This window comes from Pecten maximus, chromosome 7 (genome assembly GCF_902652985.1).
Source record: "Pecten maximus chromosome 7, xPecMax1.1, whole genome shotgun sequence".
In the NCBI taxonomy this organism is placed as follows: Eukaryota; Metazoa; Mollusca; class Bivalvia; order Pectinida; family Pectinidae; genus Pecten; species Pecten maximus.
The window spans coordinates 5493693-5510984 of NC_047021.1; the positions used below are offsets into that span (position 1 = coordinate 5493693).

The window sequence follows — 17292 nt, forward strand, 5'->3', positions numbered from 1 at the left end:
AGTCAGAGCACTAACATACAGAATAGTCAGAGCACTAACATACAGAATAGTCAGAACACTACTCATACAGAATAGTCAGAGCACTACTCATACAGAATAGTCAGAGCACTAACATACAGAATAGTCAGAGCACTAACATACAGAATAGTCAGAGCACTAACATACAGAATAGTCAGAGCACTAACATACAGAATAGTCAGAGCACTAACATACAGAATAGTCAGAACACTCCTCATATAGAATAATCAGAGCACTACTCATATAGAATAATCAGACAGCGATCACAAAGCAGAACTTTAGGTACATTCGACGGTGATCAGGGACTTACTAACAATGGATCGAATTATATCGTGTCGTCAGTGAACTCTGACAAGTCATTTATACCGGGCATGTCTATTGTTTCGCTTCGATGACTGCGAATAGTCGACTACTATTATTTCTTTATTTCCTCCAAGATGTGAAGAGTATACAGAAATGATTTACAAATTAGAACAAAATTCATTCACGCTCATTTTCACCTCTCGCATAAGGATTCACGCGTTACACAATAAACTACAGATATAATAATGATTACATGATGTTAGTAAAGGAAATTTCTTCGCATGTTTCTTAAGTTAAAACACATTAGATTCTTAGTTAGCACATATATACGTACTTCATTTTTAGAAAATGAATAGCAGTCATTTCATTATGTGGTCTAATGCAAATGCATTTTATATACATGTATGAATTATTAACAACATTAATAATAATTACAAGTTCTCTTTTTCATATGAAATAATTACAAAATACCACTGCATTGAAGAATCTTGAATACAATAACGATTGAATTAACTCTGAAGTCCTCGAGTTCGTAAGAGGATAAGTTATAATTGACGATACCCCCAAGAAGAACATGGAGAAGATGGTAATTTGACAACGTGTTAAGGTAACATACAAAATCGATATCTTTTATAGTACAGAGAACACACCACAGTTGGTCACGCAAAGACTCTGTATGAGAGCATTCAAGCACGCTATGTAAGATTACATCATTGTAAATTAAACCACAATATTGACACAAAAATACATTTTCGTCATCTCGCATTTCAACACAAAGTTTAACAATTTGTTTAAAACATGAACTGTATTGGGGGAAATGTAGAGCTAATTTCCATATTGAATATGGTTGTATTTTATTATGCAAAAGACCGAAACGAGAAAATTCTTTATCAGTTTTCATTCTTTCACATAGATTAAACTCCTCACAATTTCTTACATGGTCATTCACTAATCGTTTCCATTGGCATCTGTTTGGGAACAAGCCACTCTTCAAGAATTCACCAAGAACATAATTCAAATTATATTTTGTCAAAATATTGACAATGTCGGGAATAAAACCTCTGGAGAAAGTACACAGTTTGTAATCAAAAATGCGCTTTATACAAATTTCGCGCGTCAAAACTCCAACATCCATGGAACATATTCTACCAAGGAATAGTAATTTTTTCACACTGATATATACTTCTATTGAAAACCAACCGATCAATGACGTACACATGTCTGTTCTTGTTCTTACATTAAAACCCTGAATTGATTTTATAATGAAGTTCTGTGCTTTTTCAAGCATGTACATTTCATTTTTCTTTAACTGCCACAATTCGCAACCATAGAGTGCGGAAGGATATACTTTACATTTAATAATTTTAGCAATGGTTAAAGGATTGAGGGCACATTGGTGTGCTCCAGAACGAATTAAGGACATTACACCACATTTTAATTTGGAGCAGGCACGTTCTGTACGTTCGACATTGTTGTTGTATAATACATTATCACTAAGGTAGAATAGTAGACTACTGTAAATATATAATACATTACTACTACGGTAGAATAGTTGACTACTGTAATTATATAATACGTTATCACTAAGTTAGAATAGTAGACAACTATAATTATGTAAAACATTATATCTAAAGTATAATAGTTGACTACTATAATTATATAATACATTACCACTAAGGTAGAATAGTAGACAACTATAATCATATAATACATTACTACTAAGGTATAATAGTAGACTACTATAATTATATAATACATTACCACTAAGGTAGAATAGTAGACAACTATAATTATATAATACATTACTACTAAGTTAGAATAGTAGACAATTATAACTATGTAAAACATTACATCTAAGGTATAATAGTTGACTACTATAATTATATAATACATTACTACTAAGGTAGAATAGTAGACTACTATAATTATATAATACATTACTACTAAGGTAGAAAAATAGACTACTATAATTATATCATACGTTACCACTAAGGTATAATAGTTGACTACTGTAATTATATAATACATTACAAAGCATGTTGATTAATATAATACTTTGATATATTTGTATAGACAATATTCAAAATGACGTTAAATTAAGTAAAATCAGATTTACTACACTGACGTTCGTAGTTTTTATTATGACAGAAGCCATGTATTTGGAAAGACGAGTAATTGTAGGTTTTATTTTAGCCTGCCAGGTCATTTGACATAACCTAGTTTAGATAATATTTCAGGAAGGAATCAAATTTCAATAGACCCGGTTAGATCACATTATTGACATTAAATTATGCATAATATTTGGTGTAATTAATCTGGTATTGTAATATGATAGGTGATAAGCTAGGAGATTAGAATGGAATAAACGATTTAAACACCGGTTTTGCTCACGGTATGCTACTTGATAAACGCACTTCTGAAAGGTATGTTTGTTTAATTGGAAATTCAATTACAACGTCGAACTAGAGCATTTGATGATTTTTATTGATATATTTGTTTTTATTTTGAGATTAATGGTGAGCGGTAAGGGCTGCTTTATGTGCAGACCGTATTATTTTTATATATTGTCATATGTGAATAGCTGATGACAATAATCAGCAAACATTGTCTTAAAGCTGCGCTTCGTTTTAAAACCATCCACAAATGTGATATAATTATTTAGAAATAAAAACTATTTTAATTTCAGCTGAGTAGATATTGACATTACCAAGGTCGCGTCAAGAAGCGATCCTCCTAAAGAACAGTTGCTAAAATGTCAGATCAACTGAGAGACCAAACGGATGTCAAGATAACAACCTCCATCATGCAAAAGAACTGGTCATTATTGAAGCAGATACGAGCTAAAGATGTCATTGACCCGATGATAGAACAGTCCCTGATAAGCATTGAAGACAGCAGAAGTATCCTTAAGAAGGAAACAGAACTCCAGCAAGCAGAAGCTCTCCTATATTTAGTTTTTAGTAAACCACAACAACATAAATTGGATGCTTTTGTTACTATTCTTGATAAAAATGGATACGATTTTGTAGTTCAACAACTCATAAAAGGTAATATTTCTGAGCATTTCAATTTTAATTTTTATGTTATGATTTTTGCGTTGAAGTTCAATGTGGTATATTGTGTTACAGCTTAAATAGATAAACAAATTAAACACTGATAAAACATATTATTTACTTATATATAACCCCCATATATGATGCTACACATGGTATTAGATATTATAAATTATATATAACAACCTTGTATGATGCTACACATAATATTTGATATTACAAATTATATATAACCACAATGTATTATGCTACACATGATTCATATTTCCCTTTTCCCACAGATCAAGCTGATTATGCTTCCAAAGTAAGTTATCATTCTCCTTCTCAATATAATTAACTTTAAAACATGTAAAAGAAGCAATATTCGACGAAAATGTATTATCAACATCCAATCTTTTTGTCATAATGTGTAATATGAAATTCAACCAAAACATATTTGAGGTTTCGTAATCTGCATCATGATCCAATTGTCTGCTTATGTTATATATTCATTATCAGCCAAGAACATCTAGGCAATTGAGTGAGGATGCTCAATCCGATGGCGGGAAAACGTCTCCGCGACAAATTGACGCCGCACTGATGGCTGAAATGCAACAGCAACATATAGAAACTATCCGACAAGAATTCCAATTATTAAACCAGCGTCAATCAGCGGAATTAGCCAATCAGACACGAGAGTTAAAGGAGCATCATGAAAGGATCGTAAAAGCAGAATTTGCTGAACTGAAGCAAACAGAGGAACAGAAAAAGAGGAATGAGGAACAAATACATAAACTTGAAACCCAGTTGAAAGCCTTGCAGAAGAAGCTAGACCAAGAACGCACAAAAATGAAAGAGGACGCGACAAAATCCAATGTGGCAATTAAGGAATTGGAAAAGGAAAGAGATGAATTAAAAAAAACATTGACAAAAGTGAAACATGAGAACCTCTATCTTCGAAATCTTGTCCAGGAAGCCAGAGGTAGCCAAAGACAGGTTAACAGGTAAATATTAATTAGTTTGAAGACAGGCAGTATTTGTAAGAATTGTGTGGAATGAGACAAAGATACATATTGCAGGTCGAACACTGCATTAATACCAATATACATATAACAAAATAAATTCATAATAATAACTAATGTGAGACGTTAGTACAGACTTGTATTTCTTTTCTGACAAAATAACGTCGATAAGTTAACCAATCCCAAGAAGACCCATAATTAAGCAACTTTCAGACATCAATACTTCTTTACATTTGACATCGTTTATATATTTTATGTTTAAATCTATATATATTTTATGTTTGAATCTTTAAAAATCAAAATTATTAGTTTTTTGCCTTTTACGCTTTAAATATAAAATATGACAAGAGGCCACTGGTCTCGAAGCACGTTGGTGCAGTTAATTAATGTTAAATGAATGGTATAGGCTTGTTTCTTGATTTGATGTATGTCGACACAAATATTTGTTTTATTGTTGAGAGATTCAAGTAGGTGATTAATGAATTACTAAGGTCTTCGTTTGCAACATTATACTGAATGATACCACAGCCGTAGCTTCAAAATACTCACATACATAGATATACCATTTTTAAAGACAGTTTTGAAGACAGACATTGACACGTTTTTGCAACTTTCAAGTTCAGCATCTAACTTATCAATTTTGATTTTCTAATGGCATTTTTTTAAATTTGTCACAGTGATCTGATTTTGACATATTTAGAAAAGAAGGTCAAATTGACATAATTTTGAAAAAATTCAGTATCCATCTTATGTAAATAATCACATATATAAATGTTCATTGTTCTGTTGTATTTTTTCGAAAGCAGATCATAGTTACCTAAATATGCAATATTCAAATTCAACATCTTTTTCTCAAACCAGGTGTCTATTTTCATTGTCTTACTGCAATGTTTCATTATTCTGTGGCAATTTTTTTTTTAGAAAAGTAGGTCGCAATGACCTAACTTTTGCAAAATTCAGGTTCAGCATCTTTTAATCATCAAATATTTCATTTTTTCCATTGCTTTATGGCATTTTTTCGAAAAAAGGTCGCAGTGAGCTAGTTTTGGAAAATTAGAGTTCAGCATCAATGACTCATCCCACATATCATTTTTCATTGTTCTGTGGCAATTTTTCAAAAAGTAGGTAAAAGTGATCTAATTTTGCTAAGTTCAAATTCAGCATCCATCATACATCTCAGATGTCAATATCTCTGGTCCTTTTGCAATGTTTTTGTTAAGTGTCAATTTTCGAAAAGTAGGTAACAGTGACATAATTTTGTAAAATGCAAATTCAGCTTCTATTACTCATCCCAGATGTCAATTTTCATGGCCCTATTGCAAAGTTTCTTTGTTCTGTGGCAATTTTTAGAAAAGTAGGTCACAGTGACCTAATTTTGCAAAAATCAGGTTCAGCATCTATTACTTATCACAAATGTCATTTTCCATTGTTCTGTAGAAATTTAAAAACAAATTCGTCACAGTGACATAATTTTGCAAAATGCAAGTTCAGCTTTTCTTACTCATCTCTGATGTCAATTTTCATCGACCTATGGCATTTTTTCGGAAGTAGGTCGCAGTGGCCTAATTTTGCAAAATTCAAGTTTAGCATCTATTACTCATCCTTAATGTCAGCTTTTATTGTCCTATTGCAATGTTTTGAAAATAAGGTCACTAGCAAGACATACCCGCATCATATATCACTGCGCCACATCGGCGTTCTTAAAAAAGAACTTTCAATGGCGCAGTGATGGTCGGCCCGATTCCCTGACATGATCATTGTGGAATTCGTCTATTAGATGATATGAATACCTGGATCGCTGTGTATTTACATACATGGATGCGAACTGTACACATATATTCATCGGGTACAGCTATGACAGGAAATTCAAATCTTGACCTTCACTAAAACATAATATTTTATACATATTCTTCCATTTTCAACAATCAGAAGTCTGCAATGAAGTATGTAACTGTAGGTTATCATGTTTGATACTTTTTCTTATTTCATTGAACACGTCCAATCAGAGCTAATCAGTTGCAAATAAATCACGATAGAAATTTATGATACTGTATGTTTTATTGATCACGATCAAAGTTTATCATAGTGTATGTTTTATTGATCACGATCAAAGTTTATGATAGTGTATGTTTTATTTTACAGACTGGATGGATCAGCAGGGAATAAGAAGCGGTAATGCTATGAAGGAAGAGGAATATCAGTCTACCCATTGGTTGTTTGTAACGTGTCAGACTTATCTACCGAACACATCAAAACTACTGAGATTTTTTTTCTTGTTTAATTGTCTTGATCTTGTAGTTATTGTTAAATTATTCAGGACAGACTGATAAATAGAGGATGTGAAATGTGTTTTTCAGTAATTGAATATTCATTTTGTCTCAAGATATGCAAAATAAAAATTCTGCTTTTCTCAGTTATTCTTCTAGTCATTTTGGTTAATGTGCGTCATAACACGATCGGGAAAATCATTGACACATTTCCACTATCATAGCACCATCGGGAAAACTGTGACACATTTCCACTATCATATTACTATCGGGAAAACTGTGACACATTTCCACTATCAAAGAACCATCGGGAAAACTGTGACACATTTCCACTATCATATTACTATCGGGAAAACTGTGACACATTTCCACTATCATATTACTATCGGGAAAACTGTGACACATTTCCACTATCATATTATATCGGGAAAACTGTGACACATTTCCACTATCAAAGCACCATCGGGAAAACTGTGACACATTTCCACTATCATATTACTATCGGGAAAACTGTGACACATTTCCACTATCAAAGAACCATCGGGAAAACTGTGACACATTTTCACTATCGGAACACTATCTGAAAACTGTGACACATTTCCACTATCATAACACTATCTGAAAACTGTGACATAATTCCACTATTATAACACTATCTGTAAAACTGACACAATTCCACTATCATAACACTATCTGTAAAACTGTGACACAACTCCACTTTCATAACACTTTCTGGAAACTGTGACACAATTCCAATCTGATAACAAAATCGTGAAAACTGTGACACAATTAAAAATTACTTTCAAAACATTATCTGGAAAACGGACATAATTCCACTATCATAACACTATCTGAAAACTGTGACATAATTCCACTTTCATCACACTATCTGAAAACTGTGACATAATTCCACTATCATAACACTGTCTGAAAACTGTGCCACAATTCCGCTATCATAACAATATCTGGAAAAAAAGACTTTTCACTATTATTTGATGACATCAAAATCGACCTAATACGTTACAAGCACAGATTATTAGTGTATTAACTGAGGTCAGTACAATGAAGTTAATTCGAACCTACCCGGGAAGGTGATGCTGGCTCAGATACTCCAGTCACTGATGTAACAACCAGATAATATATAGTTTCACTCTCGAGTCATTACAAAACGATCAGACGTGTTATTTCCATGTCAGAAATGAAAATGAAATGATGTCAGGCTATGGATCTAGGACTCGTCAGTGATGTTAGGGACATCACACATCTATTTCGTCGTTCTAGGAATCGTCAGTGATGTTAGGGACATCACATAGCTATTTCGTCGTTTAGGACTCGTCGGTGATGTTAGGGACATCACACAGCTATTTCGTCGTTCTAGGACTCGTCAGTGATGTTAGGGAAATCACACAGCTATTTCGTCGTTCTAGGACTCGTCAGTGATGTTAGGGACATCACACATCTATTTCGTTGTTCTAGGACTCGTCAGTGATGTTAGGGACATCACACATCTATTTCGTCGTTTAGGACTCGTCAGTGATATTAGGGACATCACACAACTATTTCGTCGTTTAGGACTCGTCAGTGATATTAGGGACATCACACAACTATTTCGTCGTTTAGGACTCGTCAGTGATGTAAGGGACATCACACAGCTATTTCGTTGGTTAGGACTCGTCGGTTATGTAAGGGACACCACACAGCTATTTCGTTGGTTAGGACTGGTCGGTGATGTAAGGGAAATCACACAGCTATTTCGTCGTTCTAGGACTCGTCAGTGATGTTAGGGACATCACACATCTATTTCGTTGTTCTAGGACTCGTCAGTGATGTTAGGGACATCACACATCTATTTCGTCGTTTAGGACTCGTCAGTGATATTAGGGACATCACACAACTATTTCGTCGTTTAGGACTCGTCAGTGATATTAGGGACATCACACAACTATTTCGTCGTTTAGGACTCGTCAGTGATGTAAGGGACATCACACAGCTATTTCGTTGGTTAGGACTCGTCGGTTATGTAAGGGACACCACACAGCTATTTCGTTGGTTAGGACTGGTCGGTGATGTAAGGGAAATCACACAGCTATTTCGTCGTTCTAGGACTCGTCAGTGATGTTTGGGCATCACACAGCTATTTTCACGTTCTATGACTCGTCAGTGATGTTAAGGACATCGCATAGCTATTTCGTCGTTCTATGACTAGTCAGTGATGTTAGGGACATCACACAGCTATTTCGTCGTTCTAGGACTCGTCAGTGATGTTAGGGACTTCACATAGCTATTTCGTCGTTCTATGACTCGTCAGTGATGTTAGGGACACCACACAGCTATTTGGTCGTTCTATGACTCGTCAGTGATGTTAGGGACATCACACAACTATTTCCACGTTCTATGACTTGTCAGTGATGTTAGGGACACCACACAGCTATTTCGTTGGTTAGGACTCGTCGGTGATGTTAGGGACATCACACAACTATTTCCACGTTCTATGACTCGTCAGTAATGTTAGGGACATCACACAGCTATTTCGTCGTTCTATGACTCGTCAGTGATGTTTGGGCATCACACAGCTATTTCCACGTTCTATGACTCGTCAGTAATGTTAGGGACATCACACAGCTATTTCGTCGTTCTAGGACTCGTCAGTGATGTTAGTGACTTCACATAGCTATTTCGTCGTTCTATGACCAGTCAGTGATGTTAGGGACATCACACAGCTATTTCGTCGTTCTAGGACTCGTCAGTGATGTTAGTGACTTCACATAGCTATTTCGTCGTTCTATGACCAGTCAGTGATGTTAGGGACATAACACAGCTATTTCGTCATTCTAGGACTCGTCAGTGATGTTAGGGACATCACATAGTTATATCGTCATTCTAGGACTCGTCAGTGATGTAAGGGACATCACATAGCTATTTCGTCGTTCTATGACCAGTCAGTGATGTTAGGGACATCACACAGCTATTTGGTCGTTCTATGACTCGTCAGTGATGTTAGGGACATCACACAGCTATTTCGTCATTCTAAGACTCGGTTCATCATCACCTATACATCATTGGCTTACCTACTTACTTCATCATGTCAGAATTTTGCGACGAAACATTGGCTCTGTGGGTGGTATATTGAATCCTTTTAACATCGATAACAATTTTAAGTTGTTATGTATTAGAGAGTTTCGTTAAAGCGGCTATACATGTATAAATCACTGTAGGAAAATATTATCAGATCGGCGTTATATTTTAAAAAGATATTTCCTACAACTAAGAGAGTGTCCCTTAATTACAAAAATTAAAAGTATTTAGTAAATTCCCAAGTCAGTGATTACTGTATAGACTCGTGTATCGCTATATCTGTAGCTCATGTCACTATGTATAAGAAGAAATCATCGTTTAACTAGTAACAATTCTAAAGTTATAGTCGATTTAGCGAACACAATGTGACCATTATCAATATATCAATAGGTCAGCCGACATTGTGTTAATTTGGCAACATTAGTAATTGATAATCATTGTTTTGTAAAGTCAGCTCTAAGGTCTAACTTGAGGGGCCCAGTTTGTGTGTTAAATAACCCAGTTCCGTGTACTGTTGTAGAGGGAAAATGGACGCCCTGAAATACAGTATACAACGTAATACTTCTAATATAGATAAATACTATATAAAATACATGGACAGTAGAGACAAATTTGTATGCCTAGATTATAATATTTACTAACTTATCATCGTATACGCTCATAATACCTACGACTTATCTATCTGAAAATACCCTCCACATTCAGGCGAAGTTACTGTGTAAAATTGCCAAACCTGAATAGCGTATCAACCCACCGATCTGCTCTCTACCGAAATTACAACCCCGAATTATATCTAACACTACGAAACTATACCCCCTCCCCCTTTCATATCTATATATTATGTCTATATATATTTAACAATAAAAAACAATTAAAGGACCAATCATTTCAAAGGATTCACACACACACACACGGGGGGCAATGATAAAAACAGTAGAAGCTATGAACAGGTATGCGAAGACAATAATATTGAGCACTCGGAGACAAACGACCAGCCTGCTGTCAGTACCAGGCATTTAACCTTCGTGGGATTCAAACTCTCGACCCAGAGGTGAAGGGTTAGTGAAAAAATGAGGGGACACCGTAACTACTCGGCCACCGCGGACCCACAACGTTTGAAATGTATTTCAACCAACATAGAGTGGTATACTATTATACTTATGTATCACACATCAGATAAAAATTCAGAATGACTATGGATTTTGTAGAACAGTTTGATAGGTTAGAAGGGAATAATTAGCAATATAAGATGATGTAATTTATAAAAAGTAGTAGCATTTCTATTAAAGGCAATGTCCAATAAAAATGTCTCCTGCTATCGATACCAGGAGGTCTGTTACGAGCTATTGTCTTTATATTGCACTGACCTAATTAATCAAGGCCATTTAACATACTGGGGATTCACCTCACACTCATGTGTGACGACCTTTCGTAGAGAAGTGTACGACCAAGTTTCTGACCAAGTTTCTGACTGAGTACATACAAGAGTGATGTTCAGTTGTCTGTGTGACGTCCCTACCAGACTATCAAATTAGGTCTGAAAAGACTTTGAGCCATTACGATCAATCTTCCATTGTTGATACTAAAATGATTTGAAAAGCCATCGCATATTATTATGAATATCATAAAACACAGAGTCCAAACTACTACAGTGTCAACACACGCTCAATAAGGAACCGATGTGACCCCGCTATCAAATGGCCGCTATCGAGTCAATCAATCTTGATTAAGGAATACTATTTCAATAGAGCTTGTTACGATCTAATTGTTGGGATTGAATTAGGCATAATATTACCGTGTAGTTAATCTACATTTGAAATATCAAAGTTGATACGCAAGTATATAATTTGAACGAAGGAAGCCATTTGAAAGCCAGCTTAGTACATGAAATGCTACATAACAAGTTAGAAGTAACAAAAAGGTACGTTTGTAATTAGTAAGTAATAACTTTATATAAATGTCAAACTGAATAATGCATTTGAAGACTGATTCGTTATCACTTTGATATTCTTATCGTGTGTGATAGAAAGTAATAACATATTATTTAGATACATAACATGTTACTATTATAAATTGATATATGTAAATGTACTTCGATATTGTCAATATATAAACGAATTGCAAATATTGTAACCGCTAATGATTATACATTTTAGCTATTAAAAGGATTGTACGACAGACACTTACAGGTTTAGAAACCTTACTAACCTGGCTCCAATTTCTAACCAAAGACATTTCGAAGAACAAAGGCCAAAATGTCGAGTCAGCTGAAAGTTCAGACGGATATCAAGATTACAACGTCTGCCATGCAGAGGAACTGGAAGTTGTTGAAACAGATTCACGTGAATGACATCCTTGACACGATGATAGAAGAATCTCTGATAACCATTGATGCAAGCAGAAATGTATTAGGGAAGGAAACAGAGAGCCAACAAGCGGAAGCACTCCTTTATCTAGTATTTCGTAAATCACAGCCTTACCTGGACGCTTTTATTGCGATTCTTGCTGGCAATGGATACGATTTTATCGTCCAAAAACTTCAGGAAGGTAATGTTTACACTTTTTACTTTTCACTTTGAAATGTTTTTTTTATTTGTTTCATTTTTCAGCAATGTTTAATATTTATACTTGTGTATAGATAAAAAAAAATGTAATAGGGATATTCAAGATTTATAAACACCAGGTATTAAAATCAGATTTACTTTGTAGAGTCTTCTTGCAGTGTATAAACAGAGCGTATTACATGAGTGGCTGTGTAATATGGAACCGTTAGGCTGATAGCATATAACATGATTAACGAGTTTAATTAATTATATAGTATACAGCCACAAGTGTAAGATTTTGTTAATCACAAAACTTGTATTTATCATATATGCGACGTCATAGATTCATTATGATGTCATAAACTTTTTATGGATAGAACATACCATTTAAGTGATAAATGCGGTTCTTGGTGCATAAAAATATAGCTCAATGTTATGCATATCCAACTTGTCTCCTTTATTCTACAGATCAGGCTGTTGAAGCTTCAAACGTAAGTTACATTAATACATAAAATAGTCTTTTAATAATCATATTAGGTAAAATTCGGTTAATTATTGAAATAATCAATACTTTGGCATTTTAAGACTTTCATTTGAGAACAAATGGGGTAACTTACATTATATTCATTGTCTTTATCAGGATTAATGATTGATCACTTTTTGTAACAGTTATTGGATCCAACATTGGATGACCGTCGACCTAAAACATCCGGACATCCATTGCGAAGGAGTGATAGTGGGCCTTTTTCTGTCCAACGACAGCTTAGTGATGCCGTTCAATCCGACAAAGAAAACGCTACCAGAAAACAGATCATGGACGAATTGAAAGATGAACTGCAACAACAACAAATGGAATGTATGCAAAAACAATTCGAATTATTAAAACAGCATCAGGCAGAGGTGACAGCAAGGCAAACGCTGGAATTACGAAAGCACAATACAGATATCATTAAAGCAGAGTTTTCTAAACTGAAAGAAAGCGAAGATCAGCAGAAGGAAAACGAAGCCAAAATAGAAAGGTTGGAAACCCAGCTTAAAGCCTTACAGAGCAAGCTTGAACAGGAACGCACTAAAACAAAGAAAGAAACAAAAAACTTGAATGATAAAATCATAGAGCTTCAAAGGCAGAGAGATGAATTGAAAGTGGAGTTAACACGGGCAAAACGAGAATACACCGACTCACTGAAAAAAGTCAAACAAGAGAATTTGTATCTTCGAAACCAAATAAGGCATGACAAAAGTAGCCAAAACCGAGATAACAGGTAAATTTAACATTATTTATGCTAGAATCTTGAACCCAACACTGCAGTTAATCTTATATAAGTTATTTACTACGTAATTTGTAAACTTATTTATTTTTCACACGTTTGTCTTTTCAGTAATCAGAAGATAATAAAAAATCCGTAAGTAATAGAACATTTTTTCTTAATCTCAATTTGTATCTTGTTAATTAAAACAGATATCAGTGGTTATCATGTTGTATGAGAGGATGATCAGAGACTTAAACATGTTATGTATTACGATATACTAAAACGGACTAGTTGGCCAAATATTATAACGCATATCAATGTGGTGTTTAAATTGGAACTAATTTCTTAACTTTTTAAATTGAAGAAACACTCACTCCTGTATTTGTGAAACATGTATTTCTTCCACTTGCTTTATGTGTAAAGCTTCCATACTTTTCTTACAGATTCACCACCCCTTTGAACCCAAAGTAAGTAGAAAAGGTTTTGGGACTTTGTTTGGATTTGGACTTTTAATAAATCAAAATCACTTTTGTTTTTCAAGAGAAACGCCCATTTCACAAAAGAAAATAATTTGAATATGCTGTCAACGTATTTATATTAAGAATATCTGACATCATAACAACGGTGTTTTATTTAAAATTTACAGGTTGGCCCAAACACTGGAGGAGGTACGAAATAGGAGAAGATGAATCTTAGGTTCCGAGATCAACATCACCTATACACATTGTACAATAGTTTTCATTAAGTTATTAAAACACAAGGATCTTATACCACACATCAAAATGATATTTTACCACTGGGTTTTCTGTAGATAGCTAAAATTCGTAATCAGGAATGTGATGTCTTAATTAGATATCAGTTTTGTTGTTCCGTTTGTTCAATTGATAGCTTGATGTTTTACTTACTAGTAATATCGTTGAAAAGTATAGTGTTATAAGAATGAAATATAAGAGATGACTGACAAATATGGACAATGGTGCAAGAAGAAAGATCATTCTGCTTTCAAAGAATGAATGTCATTGGAATTATGATTACAAGTTCCACAGCATTCTTTGTGACGTTGTTTTCTATTAAACAATGTACTTTTCATTACAAACCATACATGGATTAAATACACTGTGAACTGTTGTTTGAAGTAGCTGGCGTGCTGGTCGTCGGTGAAGCGTACCTGTACTAGGGGAGACAACTTTGATAGACCATTATGTAAACAAATTGTCGGCTGAAGAAATTTTGCGGCAGTTATGAGTCTTATTTTAATAAAATTGCCTTTTTGTTCATGCTTTATTTTATTTAAGGTATAAGCTTTCACATATCAAGTAAATATTACAGACCGCCAAAGATTATTGGATATTACAAATAGTATATATCAAAGCTACCTTACAACACTTCCTATCTACATAAATATCCCAACGTACGTTTGCTTTCATAAGCGCTTCTCAAGAGTCAATGAAGTAAACTTTTTATTATTTAATTTAACAACATAATAGGTTTCTAGAAAATATATCTCATTTCAATGTGTTATCCTGTTTGTTCAATTGCGTAGGTAATTTAAAAGCACATCAAGGTCATCGTGTAACATGCCATTTCAGAAATAGGATTAAAGCTATCGGTGCAAGTTAAAAAGCGTCCCTTTGAAATTTTGACAGGGGATATCTCAGAAACAATTTCTAAACACTGAATCTATATTGGTGCTAAGATCTCAGTTGGAATCTTTTTAGCTTAACTGTCAGCTTTAATCAACGTCACCGTCGAATGGGGTTAGATGATATTAGAAGAATTTAATGGACCGGGGATTAATTGTACGACACTTACATTTGTACTGTGATTTTCTAGTATAGCACATACATTATGTATTGTGGCTCACTTGTAAAGCACACATACATTATCTAGTGTGCTTACTTGTTTAACACACATACATTATGTACTGTGGCTTACTTGTATAACACATATACATTATGTACTGTGGCTTAACCTTGTATTACACACATACATTATGTATTATTGCTCACCTGTTTAACACATATACATTATGTACTGTCGCTCACTTATATTTACACATATACATGATGTACTATTGATTACTTGTGTAACGCATATACAATATGTACTATGGCCTCCTTGAATAACGCATTTACATTATGTAATGTGGGTCACTTGTATAACACATGCATTATGTACTGTGGCTTACTTGTATAGCACATATACATTATGTACTCTGGCTTAACCTTGTATAACACATATACATCATGTAGTGTGCTTACTTGTATAACACATATACATTATGTACTGTGGCTCACTTGTATTTACACATATACATTATGTACTATTGATTACTTGTGTAACGCATATACAGTTTGTACTATGGCCTCCTTGTATAACACATATACATTATGTAGTGTGGCTTACTTCTATAACACATATACATTATGTATTGTGGCCTACTTGTATAACACATATAAATTATGTACTGTGGCTTACTTCTATAACACATATAGATTATGTACTGTGGCCTACTTCTATAACACATATACATTATGTACTGTGGCCTACTTCTATAACACATATAGATTATGTATTGTGGCCTACTTCTATAACACATATAAATTATGTACTGTGGTCTTCTTCTTTAACACATATACATTATGTACTATTGATTACTTGTGTAACGCATATACAATATGTACTATGGCCTCCTTGTATAACACGTATAGATTATGTACTGTGGCCTACTTCTATAACACATATACAGTATGTACTGTGGCCTACTTGTATAACACATATAAATTATGTACTGTGGCTTACTTCTATAACACATATAGATTATGTACTGTGGCCTACTTCTATAACACATATACATTATGTACTGTGGCCTACTTGTATAACACATATGAATTATGTACTGTGGCCTACTTCTATAACACATATACATTATGTACTGTGGCTTACTTGTATAACACACATATATTATGTACTGTGGCTTACTTGTATAACACACATACATTATGTACTGTGGCCTACTTCTATAACACATACATTATGTACTGTGCCCTACTTCTATAACACATATACAATATGTACTGTGGCCTACTTCTATAACACATATACATTATGTATTGTGGCTTACTTCTATTAAACAAACTTTAAAGATCAATACCTCGAATGGCTCGATGATCTATCGCAGTGGTTATTTTGCTAATGTCATTTCTTAAGTTAAACAAGTCAAGCTTTCTGTATAACATACATATGCATTAATTGCATCATGTAATTAACAAACCTCGGGAAATGTGGAACTTTCGGAAAATATCTCGCGCAATATTCAAATGTCATGCGATTGTATTTGTATTCTGTTTTGAAATTGCCTCGAACATTTGACATTTGGCCTAAAAACTTAAGATATTGCAGCAACAGCTTCTTAGGGGCTAGTGTTAAAGGAATGGCTGCTTGTTGGTCAATAATTTATGGATAAAAACTGTTAGGGGCAGATGCTAAAAACCAAGTTCAGACCTGGTGATAAGAGTTTTATTAGGGGCTGGTAAAATCTCTGTGCAGACTGAGTGATAAAAGTTAACTAAAATCCATAAAATCCATATCTATATATATACACAACCTAATTCACTATCAGTATCGATCGATTGAGAAATACCTGGAATTGCACTTCCTCAATAACGACTATACCGTTGTGTGGTGTAACCAATACAGAAGAGCTAAATACGACGACATACCTAGTCGGTATAATCAGAACCAACCGAGTTTACCGGGTCCTGATTTAGTATTGATACATT

The 17292-nt window shown here is 34.2% G+C and overlaps 1 protein-coding gene across 1 annotated transcript; it reads left to right on the forward strand.

The window, feature by feature from the left end:
* The first annotated feature begins 11972 nt into the window (after positions 1-11972).
* LOC117331013 (myosin-9-like) lies at positions 11973-14199 on the forward strand. Its single transcript, XM_033889606.1, has 5 exons — positions 11973-12264; positions 12729-12751; positions 12930-13522; positions 13954-13977; positions 14157-14199. The coding sequence occupies exons 1-5, from the start codon at positions 11973-11975 to the stop codon at positions 14197-14199; spliced, it is 975 nt and encodes a 324-aa protein (XP_033745497.1).
* The last annotated feature ends 3093 nt before the right edge of the window (positions 14200-17292 follow it).